The 22,896-nt window shown below is 44.6% G+C and overlaps 1 protein-coding gene across 6 annotated transcripts in view; it reads right to left on the bottom strand.

Annotated features, from left to right (window-relative positions):
* Positions 1-22,896, bottom strand: part of MLPH (melanophilin) — a 117,451-nt gene that overhangs the window by 36,789 nt on the left and 57,766 nt on the right. For 3 of the 6 annotated variants that reach the window (XM_068245334.1, XM_068245336.1, XM_068245339.1), the window contains exons 5-9: positions 16,899-16,937; positions 14,302-14,393; positions 11,937-12,062; positions 11,549-11,747; positions 5,148-5,293 (exon numbers count right to left, since the gene is read on the bottom strand). In XM_068245334.1, the coding sequence (XP_068101435.1) occupies positions 5,148-5,293; positions 11,549-11,747; positions 11,937-12,062; positions 14,302-14,393; positions 16,899-16,937 (602 nt within the window). Of the gene's footprint in view, positions 1-5,147; positions 5,375-11,548; positions 11,748-11,936; positions 12,063-14,301; positions 14,394-16,898; positions 16,938-22,896 lie in introns of all 6 variants that reach the window. The other 3 variants (XM_068245333.1, XM_068245337.1, XM_068245338.1) reach the window with 2 other exon arrangements.

Here is a 22,896-nt window from a genome sequence, read left to right as displayed (position 1 = left end):
GTTAGTATATCCCTCCAGTTTGCACATTATGGTGTACCAGTAGATCCTTACTATCTATCCCGTCACTGCCGTCAGTCCTTCCTTCCTGTCCACCTAGCCAGTCCTTCCTTCCAGTCAGTCCTTCTTGTCTAGTCTGTCTTGCCCTTACCACACTGCGTGGTTCCCCCTCCTGTTCTTTCCATCACCAGTCTGCCTCCCACTAGGGACGATGACCCATAATCCCTTCTGGGGTTATCTGGTGAAGACCTGTGGTCACTTACACTCCATCTCTGGAAGCACTCACACCAACCACCGGTGCCAAGATCAACAGGGCCCTGGTATTATGATTTATTATTTTTCATCTCAGAATTTCAATGAAAATCGATTGTGACAAATTCAACTACCCCATGAGGTCAACTTAAGTACTTCTGGACAGTGGCATAGCTATGGAGCTAGTGGCTGTGATGCAAGTTTTACATTGGGCCCCCCAAGCATTCTATACATAACAATTGATATGGCGCAACAAAACCTGCCAAGGACAACCACAGTGTCAGAGGTGCAAGAAGGGGATGGGGAACAGTTTGTTAAGGATTACTACTATTCAAAGCATCTATAGAAGTGATTATTTTCAGCACAGGACCAATAAAGAGATAATACTGCAGTTCAGGGAGGGCCCCATGGGGCCCCTCTAGCCCAAGGGCCTCGCAACCTCTGCACTCCCTATTGCTACGCCACTGCCTCTGGAGCATGTGTATTACATGCTGAATCTAGAATCCAAAATGACATGTAAAACATGCATACACCTCCTCTCTTGTTTCTCTTTTAAACCCAAGTTCTTTTCCATCTCTCATACTCCTTCATGTTGCTTCCACTTGGCACTACCACATCTATCACCAGTCTTGTCTTCTGGTACTTCTCTACAACCAGGATATCTGGTTGACAGGCCAGTCTCTGGACAGGTCTGTCCATCTAGATCTGGAAGTCCACCAGGATTTTAGCTGTGTAGATTTTAGAACCTCCTTGAGGTTCTGTGTAATCTGGATTTTGAAGGTTCTAGCTCATACTGTTCAGTGTACAGAATTTTTCTTGCACCTTGCCACTCTGTTGAATTGTTCAGTGTACAGTTTTTCTTGCACCTTGCCACTCTGTTGAATTGTTCAGTGTACAGTTTTCCTTGCACCTCGCCACTCTGTTGAATTTGCACAGCCTACACCTTGAATCCTGACTAGTGTAGTAGATCACTGCTTCTGTGGGTCTTGTGCCACGATTAGTGCTTTCTTTGAGTCCAGCCCATGCCAGCCACTGATAGGATTTTCCAATGTCAGCCACCTGCCTATCTATCTGTCAGTGTTACACTCTTGCCTTGCTATGGCTCTTCCTTTTCTTTTAAGCATACTTAACCCAGAATGCTTGAAAACCATCCTTTCCTGCAGTTGCTGAGTGGCAACTGTGTAGTTCAGCCAGTAGCATAGCAATAGAACACATGTTTGTCACCTGTGCAGTTACCACATGGTTAATAAATGTTACATATGATGCATAGTGGGTGTTTGTCACCCACTTAGATGTATAAAAATTAGACAACACCGTCCTGCCCAGAGCCGGGACAAGGTCCTCCAGCACTCAAGGCTGAGACACCAAAGTGCGCCCCTCCATCCCTCCCACCCGAGCCGTCACACACTGATTGCTATTAGACTAAGAGGGCCACAGGGCCCACAACCTCCCCAACACCTTAATATCTAGTTATCTGGCTTGCAATCACTGCCATGTATCCCCTTTTCTTATTTATTTCTGCTTCAAACACAGTTAGGAATGACAGCTGAATGAATTCTGCGCCCCCTCCTACCCTGCGCCCTGAGGCTGGAGCCTCTCCAGCCTATGCCTCGGCCCGGCCCTGGTCCTGCCACAACCACTAAACACCTGCAGTTGCCAACTGCCATCAATCATATCTGTAGGGAGTAGGCCAGTAAGGCCACAACAGTTTTTTTCTTTTTGCAGCATGATGATGCAGTACTGATGATGCAGTATGACAGGGACATGGAGAAGAAAAAGGCTTAGGAGGATAATTCAAGTGCTGTCTGGTGTATCAACATCTTTAGGAATGCTTCTTATCCCCTTGAGTCATTTTGCCCTGAGTATCATTATTCTGGATTTGTTAAAGAGCTAACAGATGTTAGATTGTAAGCTCTTTTGGAAACAGGGCTCCTTTCCTCCTATGTCATGTTTTTGTGATTGTTGGCTCTACAACTGTAATGTACAGTTCTTGTTCAATGTACAGCACTGCATAGCAAATTGCTATTTATTTTATAAACAAAGGATAATAATAAAAGTAAGGGTTAAGGGTCATTTGGATATTTTTTTCTGTGCAAAAGCTCATCAATGAACTTATCTAATGACAGTCACCCATTAAGGTGTGTTTTCCTCCTGAGAGGCACTCGTTTCTAAAGACAAGACACATAAAATATAATGAACAATATTTTACAAAGAACTAAAAGGACTTAAAAGGGAAGTGAGAAAAGAAAATCATTTACATCAAAAGTGAACCTGAACTATGATTCTAATTAACAGGCAGAGAGAGAATAGAAAGACACTAATTGCATCTTTGGTAAACTCATCCTGACCAGAACAGCTCGGGCTACATTCTGACAATGTCATGCTGAAAAGGATCGAGAGCGACTTAGCTTCACCGTGACGCAAACATTATTTGTGCCAGCTACATGTACAAAGGTTTTAAAAAATACTAAAAAACTTCCATCGAAAACTTAATTAAAAGCGAGTATAGAAAGCTTAGAAACCCATACTAACCAATAAGAAATAATCTGTCTTACGGCACAAAGCTTATAGCAAGTGTAAACAAACTGGCTGGTGTAAATTGTAGCATTTATTCAGTGTACCATGACTGGCCTGTCTGCATTGCCTTTGTAACCCTTTAGCAGCCAACTTACTTAGAGGCTTGCAAGTGCTCCAGGCCAATCTATTTTAGCACATTTCATATTTCTTATTTGTTATATTTCCTTGCTTCTAATCAGCACTGCTGTAATGTGTATTTATGGCCACTTGTCACTAGAGGGCAGCGTGAGACAACAATAGAGGACTTCTGCTTTTAGTTTCTATATTTTGTCTGCTAGTAGATAGAGAGATCAATGCATTCCAAGAATTTACAGCACAATGAGTTCTGCCGACTGAGGTCAAAAGAGTGCACTTATGTCACATAAGCAGGAACCCAGTACTGCTAGAACAGAAGCCAGGTAACTCTGCCTAGTTATGTTTAAGTGCCTATTTATGTGATATGCTGCATTTTGGGGGGGGGGGTTTGTTTGTATTAATGGAGAGGGGACATAATACAACATTTTGCTAGGCAGGCCTACTTAGACTGCTGTTAAGTTCATGTAAATTTGGCCCCACCCATGACCACACCCACATTCTGGTGCATGGCCACACCCATTTTCCAGCTGGAGTGCCCAAAAGTGTCCCGGATCTCTTCAGATCCTAGCAACTCCACTGTTATTTATCAAAGAGAAGTCTTAACTTCAATGACTGCAAAGAAACTGTGATTTATAACCTTGGTTTGATAAACGGTTTGTTAAATGCTACAGTGAGAACAGGAAGCATTAAAGAGTTGTAAATTCTAGGCAGGATTGGGTCTGTGTGTACACATTTATCTCTTCAAACTACATGTCACTTTAAAGTGCATATAAAAAGTGTACACACCCATGTAAAAAGACCACTACAGTGAAAAAAGTAAGCAACTAAAATTTGACAGAATTGACAGGTTTTGGACTAGTCCATCTCCTCGTGGGGGATTCTCATGGTTTTCTTTGTTTTCAAAAGCATTCCCTGAACAGCAGTTGCTAAGTGTAACTGCTAAAATAGTGTGTAAGCAGGTAGGAAGGCTGACCAGTATCTTGCTATTTTGGCAGAAGTAGAAACTGCTGTTTGGGGAATACTTTTGAAAACAAAGAAAACCCTGAGAATTCCCCATGAGGAGATGGACAAGTCAAAAACCTGTCGATTCTGTTAGATTTTAAATGCTTTTTTTTTTCCGCTATAGTGGTCCTTGAAATTGTTGGGTTTTTGTGGTATAAAAATAAAGGAGACCACAACAAATCATTTTACCTCCCGTAATGTGACCTGTAACCTGTGCAATGCAACTAAAAAGCAAATACATCTGCAATGGGAAAAATTTAGAAAATAAAAAATGTACGATAAGCTGGTTGCATAAGTGTGCAGACCCTTAAAGAGGAAGTGTCGCAAAAATCTTAAAATGTAAAACACATACAAATAAGAAGTACATCTCTCTCAGAGTAAAATGAGCCATAAATTACTTCTCTCCTATGTTGCTGTCACTTACAGTAGGTAATAGAAATCTGACATTACCGACAGGTTTTGGGCTAGTCCATCTCTCCATAGGGGATTCTCAGCATGGCCTTTATTCTTTATAAAGACATTCCCTGAAAAAGATTTATATAAAGATGCTGGCCAGCCTCCCTGCTCACTGCACACTATTTTGGCAGTTGGAGGGAGCAACTGCCATTCACTAAGTGCTTTTAAAAATAAAGAAAACACTGAGAACCCCCCTATGAGAAGATGGACTAGTCCAAAATCTGTCGGTAATGTCAGATTTCTATACTTACTGTAAGTGACAGCAACACAGGAGAATAGAATTTTATGGCTCATTTTACTTTGGAAGAAATGTACTTCTTATCTGCATATGTTTACATGTATTTTAAATGTTAAGATTTTCGTGACAGATGTCCTTTAAAGTAATACTTTGTTGAAGCACCTTTTAATTTAATTATAGAAATCAAATTACAAAGATATTATGACTAAAATGTTACTGTGCTGCTAGGATGTCTCTAAGGTGGCGGTTTTATATTTGCTCCTTCAACAAGGTAGGAAATCTGAAATATTGCTTGTCAAAATCTTTGAAATGCACACCTGACCCGATTGGGTTGATTTTTTCAACAATAGAGACATTTCACTTACGCCTATTGGTATCGGTAGATTTAACTATTTCTATGTTTGAACTCCTACCTAGAGTATGACTTTTATATATTTATTAGAAATCATCTTTCAAAAAATTATGTGTGACAAGGTATGCAAAATTCTCACAACCTGTTCCTATCTGGAAGTGATGGCTTCAATTTATTTATCATTGGTTTTAGTATTACCTGAGGGCCGGAATGATGCACGTTTTCCTGAGAAGATGCCCGACTCCTTCGTTTGGGCGGAGCTTTGGGAGCCGCACCCCTCTCTTCATCTGAAGTATCCATATCCCCGGAGTACTGCGATCCTTTGGGTACACGGGAAGGGCTGCCTTTAGGGAGATAGCGGGTGCGAGTTAGTTGGGGATCGGGGAAGGGAGAGTTTATTTGGGATTCTGGTAAAGAAGGAAGGTCTGGAGGATAAGGTAGGGAAGGGAAGCGGCGGAAAATCAGACATTACTCATAAAAGTTACACTAATAAGTGAAGTCTGAAGATATGGGACATTCAATAAAGTGAAAGTAAACGTTTTTTCAAGTTTTGGGAAGGTGGAGAAGGCTTCTGTCAGGCTTTTATGGAATACAGATACAATATAAGCCAGTGCTTCAAAATAGCTAGAGTATGACTTTTATATATTTATTAGGAATCATATTTCAAAAAATTATGTGTGACAAGGTATGCAAAATTCTCACAACCTGTACAAGGTATGCAAAATTCTCACAACCTGTACAAGGTATGCACAATTCTCACAAATCTTACGTATATGTAAATATGTTTTTCCACTTTATTACATTGGGAGGTTACAGATACCAGGAATGCAGTACCACCAGCCATCAATAGGCAGTACTCCAGTATTGGGTCCTAAGTGGGAAGCCCAACATTTTACAAGACCATGAAGTGGGCTTTGTATGGGACCCGCACATTTCTCTGATGGCAGCCTAACACCACACTTCCCTACTGGGTACTGCCCCCCCCCCCAACCCCTGACCTGTATGGGATGTGCCATCTTCTCATTCCTCCAGCCGCATTGGCTGAATTGTGTAGTTCCCCACAGTGTCTCGTGCGCATGCCGCATTAGCATCCACGGACTGCATCTCACTGCATGCACTGCTGCGTGCGCGCCTGAGACACTGCTGGGAACTACTGCAGCAAGTTGGGTGGAGAAGGCTGTACATGCCTTACAGGCCAGGGCCAGAGGAGCAGCACCCCATAGGTAAGTAGTGATGCTCACACTGCCCCGGCCCCCAAAGGCAGAGCAGGATCATCAACCAGGCAACCTAGGCAGGTTGGTAGAGCAGCTTAGAACAAAAGAGACATTAGGTGGCAGTATTGCACTCAGCTGCCTATTCCCCTATGTAATTCTAATATCACATTCATTTTCATATAAGCTTGCAAGGTTAGAACAAAGCAATGCAAATAGAGTTTAAAACTAGCACAATACAGTGGTGTCTTTGCAGCTGCAGCAGACTGCCTGTACCTCTGCTGTTCTGGCTCCCATTCACTCTCACTGGTAACAGGAGTCAGGACCAACACAAGCAATAGAGATTATGCAGGAGGTTCTGATCCAAACAAGAACAGCTGCTGCAGCAGCAAAGAAGATCCATCCCCATCCATATATAATATGGGGAGCCTCAGCAGTCAGTAACAGGTAAGAATCATTTACAATACATTTTACTCCGGAACACATTTACATTTTATATGTACTGTATGTATACATATGCATTTAAAATTGTACTGTTTTCATCATATTGCCCCCTTGAAGCTTAGACCTGATTTTACAAACATTAAAGGACAACTATCAAAGATGAGGTTTTAGCCAAAACACATGTGATACAGAGGAGCAGCAAAGGGATGAGAAATAGCTGTCATTTTTCTTTTGCTTCTATTACCTACTGTTCCATTTCGGTGTGAAAATGTCACCTAGGAGAAAACTTAGGGGAAAAAGTGAATTAAATAGGGGCCACTGCGTCCAGCATATGTGTGCGTGTTGCTTAGGCAGACAAGTTTGCAATGGCAAACCTCTATGCTGGAGGAATACAGTTTATCATTCAGAAGGCAAATGTAAAAAGAACCTATGTAGATTGTGCTTCCACAGGAGGCTGCAGTGAGGAGACAGACATTGTGCACTTTGAGCACACCAGTGCTGGCATAGGGGGTGCTGTTTGCCACCGCTTAGCAATGGCAGACAGTCGATTGAAGGATCCTAAGTGCACACATGTCCTGGATGCTGTCTCTGCCCTAGAGAGAGAGCAAGTTCTCTCTCCTCATACACTAATGCTTCTGCACAGCGGTGAGGGGGAAGCAACTATTTTAGACTGCCACACTGAAGCTTTTTTCAAATACCGGCTTCCCCTGTCACTAATGGAATCTTCTGCTTCTATACGCCGACTCCGCTACTATAGCACCCTGTTTGAATCGAACAGTAGGTAATAGAGGCGAAAAAATAAATAAATGATAACTATTTCTCTTCCCTATGCTGCTCTTCTCTGTATTACAGGAGTTTTAGCTAAAACACCATATTTGATAGTTGTCCTTTAACATATATTACAAATGCCTGAGGAGTTTTGTTCCATTGTTTTCCATTTTTTGCTGCAGTTAGGCAGCTCACTGCAATAAACAGATGACAAAAACATTGTAGCACACTTTGCACACTTCACATGTGTCTTTACACTGTAATTTCATGAACAAACAGTTAAAGACACAGAAGCATTTTTAAATGCTGAGGGGCTAACAGGTTATAAAGTGTTCCAGCAATGGAAGATTTAACAAGCTGTGAATAGGCGGTCAAGTAACAAAAACAGGAGGCACAAAGAGATATACATGGAGCGTTGGCACAGGAAGCCATTTTATGGGTTGCATGCAGCCATAGGCCTGAGGAGTTCTGTTTCTGTAAGCTTACAGCCAATCTGTATCTGCTACCTACAACCTATTTTTAACCCCTCCAATTGTGTAGAGCCCATAGTTCCAGTGCTGTTACCACTCACCCGCCTGACCAGATTGTACTGTGCTCCATAGGAGTTCTGATCAGGCGGGGGAGTGGTAATAGCACTGCAACTATGGGCACACAGTCCTGCCTCTATAATCATTGCGGCAACAGGCACTTGCCTGAGCCGCAATCCTCATGCTCCCAAGCCTGCTTGCTCCATGGGACTTCAATACAAGCAGCAGAGTGATGGGTGCTCAGGTAACTCAGTCCTGCCCCTGCTGCTTATGGAGCGCCCACTGTTTTCAAGACAGTAAAATATCAGTAAACCCTACCGATATTTTACTATCAGCACATTGATGTGAACTGAACTATTCATAGTAACGTCATTTAACATTTTATGTTTTAAAACCTTAAATAACGTTACTATGAACATTTCAGTAACAGCTTCACCATGCGCCATTTTATTACTGCGCTATTTTTTATGTACCGGTCGAAAGGGCCTACGGTCTAACAATTTTATACCCAGCCAGCATCTGTTGGTGCAGTATTCTGCCAATTTCCCACCAACTAAATGGCCCACTGCCTACACACTTTATGGGCTCGATTCAGAAAAGCGTGCTAAGTGTTAGCACGCCTGTGAAAAGGCCCTTAGCACGCCTAAAGGGCTTTAGATCACGCTAAGCTTCATGCGCTAAGTTAGCACGAGCAAAGTTTAGCGCCTCACAGCGTGCATTGAACGGCGCAGTGGGTGCGCAGAAAATGTCGCACCGGGTGTGCCCGATTCATCGCACCCGGTGCAACGTCTTTTCCGCGATGAATAAAAGTATTGGGCGTGCTAACTACTTAGCACTGTAGTTAGCACTCCCAAAGCTTTTAGGCATGCTAACTAAGTTAGCACGCTTTAGTGAATCGAAGCCAATGTGTCCTTTTGGAGGCCTCTAATCTATCATTCACCCCCTTTTTAGGAGGGGGGAACAACATTTTTAGTTCAATTAAAACTTTCAGTCGTTTTTTTTAAAGTGTAGCCCATCTGTCTTGAAGAAGATAAAGGGACCCAAGTGAGGATGGGCTTTCCTCACGTGCCACTTTACTGTGGTTGTTGGTATTGAAACCCACGTTTGTGGGTATCTCTCCTTTATACCTATTGATATACCTGGTGTACTTAACTACAACACTATAGAGGATTCTGGGGGTCTCTGTGTTTTTCATCTTTTCTGGAACGACCTTCAGACTACCCTAGATGCCTCCTGGAGGGGGGGAAGCTGCTTTTAGACAAAGACAAGACAAAAAAAAATTATATTGCGCTTTTTTCCTGGTGAACTCACAGTACCACAGCTTTAGCCACTAGGACTCGCTCTACAGGCAGTAGCGGTGTTAGAGAGTCTTGCTCCTTACTCAATAGGTGCGGGCTTACTCAACAGGAAAAGTCAAGATTCCCTGGTCTCCTGTTTCAGAGGTAAAGCCCTTAACTATCCAGCCACTACACTACCCAGCCACTACACTACCCAGCCACTACACCAGGGGAGGACTGGCCCAGGGGGACGGGGGGCAATTGCCCCCCGGGCCGCCCGAATCTTAAGTAATTAGGGCCAGCCGCAGACATACCACAGGTGACAGGTTCGCAGTGGGGATCGCAACCTCGCGCGATATTTCCCGGCAAGTTGAAGTATCCAATCAGAGAAGGGGCTGAGGTGGCCGGCCATGGTGTGCCCTTGTGCGTGGCTGCGCCTGCGGTGGATGTGAGCAGCACAAGGACACAAATAGCTTAGGTCCTCTCCGGCCCAGTGGGTTGACCATGCTTGACTCCGCCCCCCGCCTTAAGCCATTGCCGCGTGCTGCTGTGCCTGCGGTGTCATCGGAGTGAGCTGTCTCACTCTTCAGCTTTCTGTGCTGGGGGGGCTGGGGGCCTGGAGCTGTGGCTACGAGTGGCTGGCTGGAGGAGTCGGGCACAGTCCTCCCCTGTGCTGCTGTGCCTGAGGTGTCGTCGGAGTGAGCTGTCTCACTCTTCAGCTTTCTGTGCTGGGGGGGCTGGGGGCCTGGAGCTGCGGCTACGAGTGGCTGGCTGGCTGTCCTGGCTGGAGGAGTCGGACACTCTGGGGGCTGGGAGTCGGAGATGCCACCAATAGCTGCTTGCTGCTGTGGAGGAGGAGGAGGTGTAGGACTGAGGAGACAGGAGGATAGAGGAGGTCGGGTCCAGGTCGCCAGAGGAGAAGGTGGTTTTTATAAATTTTGTTTCTGTACTTCTTCTCCCTTCTTGTCACTGAGTTACTCACACTTTGCTGCCTGCCTGCTACTGCTGTCAAATTCAATTCTCTGCCCAGGCCAGTGCCCTCTGAGTTTTTTTTTGTGTGATAATCATCCCCATTCTGACCCTGGCCTGAGGGGGAACGTTTTTTTTCTTCTTGTGGTGTGATTGGCGGCAGGGGAGGGGGGAGGCAGGCAGTTAGGCACTGTCAAACAGGTAGTTGGAGGGGGGGGGGGGTAGGTGTCAGACAAGTAGTTTGTATGGTGGGTGGGCAGGAGTGGGGTTAGGCATCACCAGGTAGGTAGGTTTGTGTGTGTGTGGGGGGGTTGTTTAAAGGAGTTATCAGGCATTTTTAATGAAATAAGTGCTACTTACCCGGGGCTTCCTCCAGCCCCACGCTCCCAGCATGTCCCTCGCCGCAGCTCTGCAGTCAGCCATTCGCTGCCGCTGCCTCCCAGTCCTCGGCGATGGCACCAGTCCGACCTGGATGTCGGCCTGTACTGCGCCTGTGCAAGCAGCACTGTCAATCACCGCCACGTGGACTGGAGTGTACTGCGCAGGCGCAGTAGTTCTGCGTCTGCACAGTACGCTCTGGTCCATGTGGCGGTGATTGACAGCGCCGCTCGCACAGGCGCAGTCGGCCTGACGTCATCGCCGGGGGCTGGGAGGCAGCGGCAGCGAACAGCTGACTGCAGAGCTGCGGCAAGGGACATGCTGGGAGCTTGGGGCTGGACGAGCCCTGGGTAAGTAGCACTTATTTTCATAAAAAAAAAAAAAACTGATAACTCCTTTAAGGTTAGGCATCAGACACAGACAGGTAGATTGTGCGGAGAAATGGGGTTAGGCATCAGGTACATTGTGTGTGTGTGTGTGGCTGGGGCTGTTAGTCATCACAATTTGAAGATTTGCACACAAGAAAGATATGGCTTTGGGCTGGTGATGCCGTGACACGGGCCTCTAGTTTGTGTTGTCCCCCCAGGCCAAAAGGTCCCAGTCCTCCCCTGCACTACACTACCCAGCCACTACACTATCCAGCCACTACACTATCCAGCCACTACAGCTGCTTTTAGATCCAGAGGCTTCCCCCTCCTGAGGTGAGTATATAAATGTGCTCATAGCAAAATCACAGGTTTGTTTTAAACTGCGCTGAAGTTTTGCTGTCTTTGCCCGCTCATTTACTGTATATGCTGCACTAATGAACAAGGATACTCCACACTGCTACCCATGACATACCCAGTGTATGGGAGAGGAGGGGCCATATAGAAATTTGCTGTAGACTAAATGATGCATTCTAAGTCATAACAAGCCAAATATAAAGAAAACAAAGTACAATTTGCTGGATAATCTCATTACCATTCTATACGGTAATATGATTTGATGTATGGAAAAATTGCCATCTTCAGAGTTTTATAACTTACTGGGCCTTCGGATGTTGTCAAGACTCCGGCGTCGGTTGACTAAAAGACGGACTTCAGTGCTGAACTCTTGCTCGGGATTGGCCATACCTTGTCCCTGATCCTGAAGCAGATGATGGAACACAGAAGCCAGTTCGGCCTCTGCAATGAGAGACTCTTTCCGGGCCACGTCTTTTCCAGTAGTGGTGAACTCAGAGAAGGACTGCACGACACAGAAGATTCATTCATTAACATAGTGACGTCTCACAAACTAATGGTAGTGGGTCTACCTGTACATGTGCTTATTTATAGTACTCTATCCACACTGCCAAAGCGATATAGCCCACCCACCATGCTGGCAATCAAAGTGAAGCAAAGTAAATCAGTGACAGACCCAGAATCCGAGAGATACCTGGAAAACATCCTGATCTAGACCAGGAGAGAGCTGCACAGACTGTCTGCGAGACTGAGCCGAATACTCAGAGTCATTCTCAAAGTCAAATGGATGGACAGAGAGCAGGCGCTTCGTCTTGCGCATCTTCAAAAGATAAAAGCATTAAGAAGTAACATAATAAGAAGATGCAGAGAATATTGTAAGATGATTGTCAGACAGATACAGTTTCATTACTCAAAGTGCTCTTTTATCTTCACCACAGAAAGAAATTAGAAGCGCATGCAATAAAATGATCTCCATTCTGATACTTAAGTCTTCTGTGATCTTGAGGCTGAAGTCTAAGGGTTTGATTCACAAAGCGGTGCTAACAGGTAGCACGCTGGTGAAAAGCCCTTTATCATTCACGCCTAAACTCAGTTTAGGCGTGATACGTTTAGGTGTGACAAGTTTAGGCGTGATAAGTTTAGGTGTGACAAGTTTAGGTGTGATAAGTTTAGGCGTGATAAGTTTAGGTGTGATAAGTTTAGGCGTGATAAGTTTAGGCGTGATAACTATAGCACCAACTGGGTTAGCAATAGCACCGCAGTGCACAGCTGATCAAAAGTTTTGCGCTAGCAAAGTCTGGTACACTTTGCATATAGTTTAATGGCGCTGCTTTGCGTGCGGGACTTTGCAATTTATCACGCCTAAACTGGCTTTTCACCAGAGTGGTGCAATGATTATCACGCCTAAAGTTTCTAACTGGGTTAGCACCGCTTTGTAAATCAGGCCCTAAATGTGAATATCACCATGCAGCGATTTAAAGAAGACAAAGGACATAGGAGGATGTGCGTAGGGGGGTATGGGAGCATACGCTCTGCTGCAACACTCTGCACAGCCTGGAGGTAGCACATTTTAGATGCCAGGAGACTGACCGGGGCGCACTCAAATGCTCGTTTTCGACCGAGATTTTCCCGTCCAAAACAATCAATAGTTTTGACTAATCTAGTTCGGAAATCAATTGAAATTACAATCAGTCTGCCAAATTGTGGTATCAGTTTCTGGCATAATGACCGAATCTGCTAGAAACATGGAATAACATATGGGCAATTTAAGGGTATGAGCAGGGGTATAACTAGAAATCACTGGCCATCCCCCCTACAAAACTTTGGATGGGGCCCCCTCCCGCCAACCCAGCCCCCCTCCCCGCACACACTCACACACTTTCTGCACAGGTAAACTGAGAACCAATGTTATTCAATTGGCTAGTGCACACTTGAATGTGTTATCCACATGCAGATAAAAACAGACAGCAGTGAAGCCCTGCATGCACTGCATGCACTCAACAACACTGTACACAACACCCTGCTGAACACTGAATAGGGACTGTCTACAAATCTTTGTCTGCTAACTTTGTATGATTCCTTATCAGTGGCAGAGCAGATGCAGTCATTAGAACAAATGAGCAGAGAGCAGAAAGTTTTTTCTCTCCTTGCCCTTAGTTGTCAGTCTCTCAGGACGAGGCCCCCCTGCAGCTGCATCCCTTGCAAGGTCTATTGTTACGTCCCTGGGTATGAGTCTTTTCAGCTGCTTTTTAATTTCATTTTTGAAGTCTTTAAGATATGCATATCTGTGATCCGTTATCTGCTCATAAGCCTGAACTTTCGCTGTCTGTAGTCCACTTTATTTTCTTTCTATGCTTAGATGAGACGGCATTCAGATTCTACATAGGTAAACACTTGCATCACATTGTTTTTGCATCACACATGTTTTCCATTGCAAATCACATTTTTTTTTCTATTTACAGCAAAGCATTTTTTGAGCGTTCATAGGTTTTCCTTGTGCAATTGTATTTTCATGAAAATTCAATAGTACTAAAGGAAAATAAAAACAGGAATTTGTAAGAGAACTGGATAGCACTGCATTTGGTATATGATATTCTTGATATCCTATCCTTTTAACATAAAGCTCAAATGCTCAAAAAATGCCTAGAGACTCTGACCAGTACCATTCTATAGCTTGTGCTCTCCTCTTTCATTTTATACCTGGATCGCCATTCTACATCAAATAGTTTTTGTTCGATTTCAATTTAAAAATCACGGCTGCCATCTTGGCTATGTTATAACTTCCGGGTCACCCCTGTCTTCTCTGTTAGAGAAGTGCATCACTGAATGAAGTAGAAAGAGGAAGTGACACGCATGGCCATTGCAAGAGGCTCCTCCAGAGGGGTCATAGCACGACTTTGTTGGAAGTCGTCTCGCTTAAAGGCATGCCCATGAGAGGTGCTCGGAAGTCCCTTTAATGTACCTGCAGCTCCACTGCCTTCAGTGCTCATCTCCATTAGTATTTTACCCCTCTGAATTTACCAGAGGTAAGCCAGGATAACCAGCAGCAGAATAGTTACCATACTGTAACGCTGAGCTTCTGCATTGTCCACCACATCATCGTCATCATCATCAGGAAACACCCCAGCTCTGGCTTGGGACAGATAGTCTCCTTAAAAGTAATACAACAGCAGAAATAGATCAGTAAAGTTCACATACACAAGTACCCATAGTGACACTGAAGCTATGCAACCAGTGACGTAACACCAAAATCATGAAAGCCCACAGCAAAACTTTGTGTTCACACCCTTTCCCTTGCCTACCCCTGGTGAGCCTCACAGCCTGGGGACCCATTTTACAAGGGTCATAAAACAAGTGTGTACTGCTCCCCTGTAGTAATTCTCCTGTATGCAGCAGTTTTAGGCATACCTGTCTGTCCTACTTATGTGTGGAAGCTAAGCCTTATTGGGGTACATTTCCCACATTCCACCCAAAATTCCTGTGTTGTAAGCTCTTTCCATCACTCCTGTGTTAAAGGACTGTTCACTACATCGTTAGGCTACGGATTTATCAAACAGAGGGTATAACAGTATAGAGAGTTACCATTCATTTAGGAATGTATTCTTGTGACTTGCATAGGAAAGTGGCTGTGGTCGGTGGAATCAAGTCAGGCAGATGAAGGGAGGACATGTAGGTCTTTATACATTAGTGGTTGTTTGTGCAAATGGTATGGAAACCATACTTAGTGGTTTTCAGACATTTTTGTGGTGGTCAAACAAGATTTTTAGCAACTACCATCGCTACTGTTGCAAGGAAATCCAATGTGGGTAACCACCACAGCCCATGCATACACTAGTTTTTGTAACAGAATGCGGTTTCTATTTTTTAACCATGAAACTGTACACTGCCCTTGAAACCCCAGGGAGGCTTATGAATGCAATGTGTGCATTGAAATTTCTGGAAATTATGAAAACAATATTCAATAATAATAGGCTAGCAAGGTTCATCCTGGTCTTACGTGAAGCGAAACTGGCCATTCCAAGTAAGTGGAAATACACACTGAGGTATTTGCAGATATGAGACTGATATTGTCTCCCAGCCCAGCTGACAGAAGTGGTTGTCAGTGTGTAGGCTGTAAGCGCCCCCTGTAAGCACCTTAAAGTGGACTATTTACAAAGGCGTCAGCTGACTATCTGAAATGAGATTTCCTCGCCAGTCACCGCTGTTCTCTTTAGAAAAAGCTGTAGGCAAGGAATGGAAAGAGGTACACGTAAGTCAGGGATGTCCAATTCAAGTTCTCAAGGCAGGGCTGTGTCCATGCCAGTGTTTAGGAAGGGAGAAATGTGTTCTACTTGACGAACCCCAGGCTCGTCGAGGAGACAAAAGGAGACCTGGAGCCCAATGGTGCAGAATCCCATTGTATTCGGTGTAGCACATTTTCTATGAATATATATATTTACAAAGGAGGGTTGCAAATCATTGCAACCACTGTCAAAGCCTATGGGAAATTAACTGTCCCCGCATGGTTTTTCAGGTCTGTAATACAGGAAATGGGTGGTTACACTCCTAGTTCTTTAGATTAAAACTAAAAAACTATCACCTTTAAAGAGGTTTAGGGCTAGTTCACAGTCAGTTGTGTTGCAGAATAACTTGTGTTGCAGAATGCCTGTTAACTCACCGCCCGTATAATTCTATGGGCCTGTTTACAGTACTGCTTTGTAACTGATCATGTTATTCTGACTCGCTGTATGTAGGCTTTTGTATTGAAGTCTATGTCCATTCTCCATCACAGTTCACACTCATAACCCATGCGTTATGCAACTGACCACTGTAAACCTAGCCCTAACAAGTTCAACAAAAACGGGTGGAAGTGCCCAATGCATAAAAAAGCGTATAAAGCTATGAAATGGCATAAAGAGAAGAGGTAGTATGAGCCTTATTATTGGACCAGTCTCATGGAAAGTTCCATTAAAAGTTGTAATGGAAAGTTCCATTAGACTAGTCCAATATTTTCAGGAGAGGTAAGGCTCATACTGCCTCTCCTTTTTATGCTATTTTTTGTAGCTTTATAAGCTTTTTATGCATTTGGTGCTTCTACCCCTGTTTTTGCTGACCTTTCCTGATTCAATCCCATCAATTACTGGTAATTTGAGCTGTGCCAACAATTTGTGAGGATCTCGGCCCTTGAGGACTGGAGTTGGACATTGATGACTAGTCTAAAACAAGTTTGCATTTGTACAAGGAGAAGGCATAACACAGGTTTATTGAATATAGGCATCTCCAGGGGCGTTGCTAGCCCCAAAGATCAGTGGCACGTGCCCCGGATCTATTCTGGGGTTCCCCAAATGTCCCCCAGGCAGACTCAGGCAGTGGGTGGCAGTACTCAACTCCACCCAGCACACCCCCCATTGATTTACCACAGCACCCAGCATACCCCCACTGATGCACCACATCTCCCAGCATGCCCCCATTGAAGCACCACAGCTCCCAGGATATCACCATATAGACACCACAGCTCTTAGACCACTGTTAATTTCATGCAAATGTTGCTCCACCCATGACCACACCCACATTCTGGTGCATGGATACACCAATTTTTCGAAGGCAGTGCCCAAAAGTGCCCCAAATCTCTAAGGATCCTAGCAACGCCCCTGGGCATCTCTGAAAGGTTACTTACTGCTAATGTCTGGGAGGCTGTAAACTCTCTCCTGAAGTCCTGTAAAATATATATATATTGCAATACAGAATAACAATTAGATGAGTTAAACTTGATTAGATGAATGTTTATCTTTGAAGAACGCCTGAAATATGGTTTTGTCATAAGTAACAATCAAAGGCAGTCAGTTTTACGTACTCCAATGTTAATTATTACTGTACAGGAGAATAAGAGAGGAAACCTTTCTTCTGTTGTAATAGACATTTCATTACACCTAAAGAGCAGCCTCTCCAGTTCTAATCAGAAATACATTAAGGTAACATGGGGCCCTTGGCAGGGTAGCAGTTTTTGCCCACCACTGATGTTCATCTAGCTTTTTTTTAGTATGATTTGGTGGAGACTAGTCTCCAACAGGCCCCTAGACTCTCCCAAGGCCCTAGGGAACTGCCTAGAATTGCCTTGTGGTTGATCCAGTTCTGGAACTTACCTGGGGCTTCTTCCAGCCCTACTGGTCTGCTCCTTTGTACCACTGTGCCCTTCCAAAAGCTAGCCAACTTGACCAGATGCCGATCACTGCGCTTGCGCGGCACTGGCCATGCGTCTCCTTGATTGCACTCGTAAACACCTAAAGTGTGCATGAGCAGAACTTCCCGGGAACACAGTCATGGAGGTGTGTGGCCTGGGCCATTGATGCGCAATCAGTGATCTTTTGAAGGGGCACTGCAGCACAACGAAGCGGATCGGGAGGAAACAATTAGGTACGGTAAATACAATTGAACTTGTTCCACCATCTCAGCTTTACTTGAATTCAGCCAATAGTTTAGCTTCAGGAAGATTACCTGTACTTAGAAAAAGTCTGGACAGCTCCTCAACCTTATTAGAACTGATGAAGCTGCTCTGTAGGAGTGGTGAAATGTCTCCTAGAACACACAAAGGTGTCCAGTAAAAGCTGTCCTATTTTCTGTGGATATATCCTGACTTGAACAGGGGACAACCTTCACAGAGACTATACAGAAGAGGTATGCAAAGGAGGAAATACCAAACCAATGAGTAATCATGTAAACACACCAGTGCTGGGCCGAAATTACGCATTAGCGTAATTACGCATAGTAATTCACTACAAATGCACCGTAAGCGTTACGTGTAAGGTTACGGTATTACGCGTAATTAATTACGCGTAGACCGTGGGTTACGTTTTACGCGTAACAAATTACGCGTAAGACAGTAAACTCCCATTGAAATTACACAGTCTGCCGTAATCGCGTAATATTACGCTCCCGTATAATATAAAAAAGCCGCCGACTTTAAGGGTTAATAGCAAAGCCCCCTTAAGTGCTAAGAGCCTCAAATTTGGAGAATATATTAAGGAGATCAGAAGGAATAAGAGGAAAAAAATTTTTTTCAAAAAGACTTTATAGTTTTTGAGAAAATCGATGTTAAAGTTTCAAAGGAAAAATAGATACATTTAAAAACCTGCCGACTTTAACGGTTAATAGCAAAGCCTGCTTAAAATTTAGAAACACCAAATTTACAGGGTATATTAAGGGGATCAGTGGGAATAAGAGGAAAATTTTTTTTTTCAAAAAGACCTTATAGTTTTTGAGAAAATCGATTTTTAAGTTTCAAGGGCAAAAATGTCTTTTAAATGCGGAAAATGTCAGTTTTTTTTGCACAGGTAACAATAGTGTTTTATTTTCATAGATTCCCCCAAGTGGGAAGAGTTTTACTTACTTCGTTCTGAGTGTGGGAAATATTAAAAAAAAACGACGTGGGATCCCCCCTCCCAGACCTCTTTAACCCCTTGTCCCCCATGCAGACTGGGATAGCCAGAATGCGGAGCACCGGCCGCGTGGGGCTCCGCACCCTGACTATACCAGCCCGCATGGTCCATGGATTGGGGGGTCTCGGAAGGGGAGGGGCAGCCAAGCTTTCCCCTCCCCCTCCGAGCCCTTGTCCAATCCAAGGACAAGGGGCTCTTCTCCACCTCCGATGGGCGGTGGAGGTGGAGGCCGCGATTTCCTGGGGGGGAGGTTCATGGTGGCATCTGGGAGTCCCCTTTAAAAAGGGGTCCCCCAGATGCCCACCCCCCCTCCCAGGAGAAATGAGTATAGAGGTACTTGTACCCCTTACCCATTTCCTTTAAGAGTTAAAAGTAAATAAACACACAGACACTTTGAAAAAGTATTTTAATTGAACAAAAAACATAACCACGAAAAAAGTCCTTTAATATTCTTAATTAACCATTAATACTTACCTGTCCCTTTAAAAGCCAGTTCCCACGCAATATCCTCGGAAATATACTAATCAGTTACAATGTAACAAAGTTATTACAATGTAACAACTTTGTTACTTTGTAACACCACCGCACCCGACGTCACTCGCCGCCACCGCCGCGTCTGCGCTGACCCGACAGAGCTCTGAGCTATATAGCTCAGAGCTCCCTAAGCATCTTTGTATTTGGGCTCCAAGGAGCCCCATTGGTCCTTAGCAGACCAATGGGGTTCCTTTAAATCAGAAGGAACCCCATTGGTCTGCTAAGGACCAATGGGGCTCCTTGGAGCCCAAATACAAAGATGCTAAGAGAGCTCTGAGCTATATAGCTCAGAGCTCTGTCGGGTCAGTGCGGGACGCTAAGTCCCCGCCGCCTCCCGCTGTCAGCCCCGCCCACATCTGTCACCCACATGTCACCCACATGTGGGTGACATGTGGGTGACATGTGGAAGAGGCGGGGAGGACAGCGGGAGGCGGCGGGGACTTAGCGTCCCGCACCGACCCGACAGAGCTCTGAGCTATATAGCTCAGAGCTCTGTCGGGTCGGTGCAGGACGCTAAGTCCCCGCCGCCTCCCGCTGTCAGCCCCGCCCACATCTGTCACCCACATGTCACCCACATGTGGGTGACATGTGGGTGACATGTGGAAGAGGCGGGGAGGACAGCGGGAGGCGGCGGGGACTTAGCGTCCCGCACCGACCCGACAGAGCTCTGAGCTATATAGCTCAGAGCTCTCTTAGCATCTTTGTATTTGGGCTCCAAGGAGCCCCATTGGTCCTTAGCAGACCAATGGGGTTCCTTCTGATTTAAAGGAACCCCATTGGTCTGCTAAGGACCAATGGGGCTCCTTGGAGCCCAAATACAAAGATGCTTAGGGAGCTCTGAGCTATATAGCTCAGAGCTCTGTCGGGTCAGCGCAGACGCGGCGGTGGCGGCGAGTGACGTCGGGTGCGGTGGTGTTACAAAGTAACAAAGTTGTTACATTGTAATAGCTTTGTTACATTGTAACTGATTAGTATATTTCCGAGGATATTGCGTGGGAACTGGCTTTTAAAGGGACAGGTAAGTATTAATGGTTAATTAAGAATATTAAAGGACTTTTTTCGTGGTTATGTTTTTTGTTCAATTAAAATACTTTTTCAAAGTGTCTGTGTGTTTATTTACTTTTAACTCTTAAAGGAAATGGGTAAGGGGTACAAGTACCTCTATACTCATTTCTCCTGGGAGGGGGGGTGGGCATCTGGGGGACCCCTTTTTAAAGGGGACTCCCAGATGCCACCATGAACCTCCCCCCCAGGAAATCGCGGCCTCCACCTCCACCGCCCATCGGAGGTGGAGAAGAGCCCCTTGTCCTTGGATTGGACAAGGGCTCGGAGGGGGAGGGGAAAGCTTGGCTGCCCCTCCCCTTCCGAGACCCCCCAATCCATGGACCATGCGGGCTGGTATAGTCAGGGTGCGGAGCCCCACGCGGCCGGTGCTCCGCATTCTGGCTATCCCAGTCTGCATGGGGGACAAGGGGTTAAAGAGGTCTGGGAGGGGGGATCCCACGTCGTTTTTTTTTAATATTTCCCACACTCAGAACGAAGTAAGTAAAACTCTTCCCACTTGGGGGAATCTATGAAAATAAAACACTATTGTTACCTGTGCAAAAAAAACTGACATTTTCCGCATTTAAAAGACATTTTTGCCCTTGAAACTTAAAAATCGATTTTCTCAAAAACTATAAGGTCTTTTTGAAAAAAATTTTTTTCCTCTTATTCCCACTGATCCCCTTAATATACCCTGTAAATTTGGTGTTTCTAAATTTTAAGCAGGCTTTGCTATTAACCGTTAAAGTCGGCAGGTTTTTAAATGTATCTATTTTTCCTTTGAAACTTTAACATCGATTTTCTCAAAAACTATAAGGTCTTTTTGAAAAAAAAAATTTCCCTCTTATTCCTTCTGATCTCCTTAATATATTCTCCAAATTTGAGGCTCTTAGCACTTAAGGGGGCTTTGCTATTAACCCTTAAAGTCGGCGGCTACCTAACATTGATCCATGCGTCAACTTTTCCGCTTGGCAGCATGACCTTACGCATTAATTGCTAGTAGGAATTTACGCGTAAGCCTATAACGTAACAACTTGAATTACGGTATTCTTACGCGTAATTGCGTAAGGGCAATGCGTAATTACAGACATGTACCGAAATTGAATGTCTATGCCGTAAGCGTAATTTCGTAATGCGTAATAGCGTAAAATTACGCGTAATGATCCGTAAGCGTAGCTTTTTCCATTACGATCAGCACTGAAACACACATAAGAAAGCACTTATATGTACGTTAATATATGTGTGTGTGTCTTCAAGTGCAGATCATACAACACATAATACAAGTCTCATTTTTCATGGGGGAACGTTTGACAGTGCCGAGAGCACCACCTCTGCCTTCATTCACAATGCTTCGTTTGTTCTGTTATGACAATTGCCAGGCAGGAATGCTGCTTTAAGTGACCCTTCAGGTCTGTACTCTGTATCGCATGTAAAACTATAGTGGTTGGAAGGGTATGATGATGATGAAAAAAGGACCTGTCTGGCTCCAACATGGTAAAAAGCCAAGGTTACTACTAGAGTAAAGTTCACTACCTGACGTGCAGTCAAAGGGGAGGTTGAAAGAACAAGGACATTACATACAAAATGGATCTCACTACAGGAACTGATGCAGAACCAAAAATTAAATCTGTAGAAGAATATACACTATGGGCTTGATTCACTAATGATAGCGCAGCATAACAGCGCGAGTAAGCTACTGTTACATGCGCTAGTGAATCACTGCGACTTGATGAGGCTCCCTGCACCCTACGCGCTAGTGGCAGCGTAGCGTGCGTTACCTAGCAGTGGCTAATGTCCAGTGGCCACTCCAGCTTCAAGGGTTTTTTTTGGGGGGGGGGAGGGGGGGGGGGTTACAAAGGGGGCACACTGGCTGCCTGGTGAACAAAGTCAATATTTTTTGCCTAACTCAGGTGATAAAATTAAGGTTAACTAGTTCAGCACTGATAGAAACCAAATGTAAAACATCATAAACAGAACTCAGAAGCTTTTGAGCAGAGCAAATTGTCCAAATGAGTGGGGCTATTATGAAAATTATGCAAGGAAAGTTACCTACAGATGTACTTGGCTAGTTTGCTGGCCTGCACTCTGGCCATGGTGCGCACCAGTCCAACACGGCCATCACTATACAAACAGCTGTTTGCGGTGCGTTACACAGTGAGTTTGGTGTGTCAGTGTGAAGCAGTACTCTAATTACACTCCCTGATTAATGTATACACATGCAAGATGTTTTAAAGCACTTTAGGCCTGCAATTTAACCAGATTTTTCCCAGGCACTTTTGGTGTCTATCCCACTCCGCCATACCCCCCTCCAGGTGTTAGAGCCCTTGAAACATCTTTTCCATCACTTTTCTGGTCAGCATAAGTGTTTCTATTTTTCAAAGTTAACCTCCCCATTGAAGTCTATTGCGGTTCGCGAAAGTTTGCGCAAACCAAACTTTTTGCGGAAGTTCGCGAACCGAAAATCGAAGGTTCGGGCCATCTCTAGTGAGTGCAATACTTTTTTATCTTGAATTAAACGCTGGTTTTACACTATATGATCGCTTTTAGTTGCAGTAACTTGTTCAGAAGAGTGGCATCTGAGTATCTGCCTGCTAGATCTTTATCCCCCAACACTGTCATTCCTGCCTCCGGATATTTTGGAGGTCTCTAGGGTGAGTGCGG

This window comes from Hyperolius riggenbachi, chromosome 7, assembly GCF_040937935.1.
Source record: "Hyperolius riggenbachi isolate aHypRig1 chromosome 7, aHypRig1.pri, whole genome shotgun sequence".
NCBI classification, from domain to species: Eukaryota; Metazoa; Chordata; class Amphibia; order Anura; family Hyperoliidae; genus Hyperolius; species Hyperolius riggenbachi.
The sequence above is the reverse complement of the archived record's forward strand: the minus strand, read 5'-3'. Positions and strand labels throughout refer to the sequence as shown.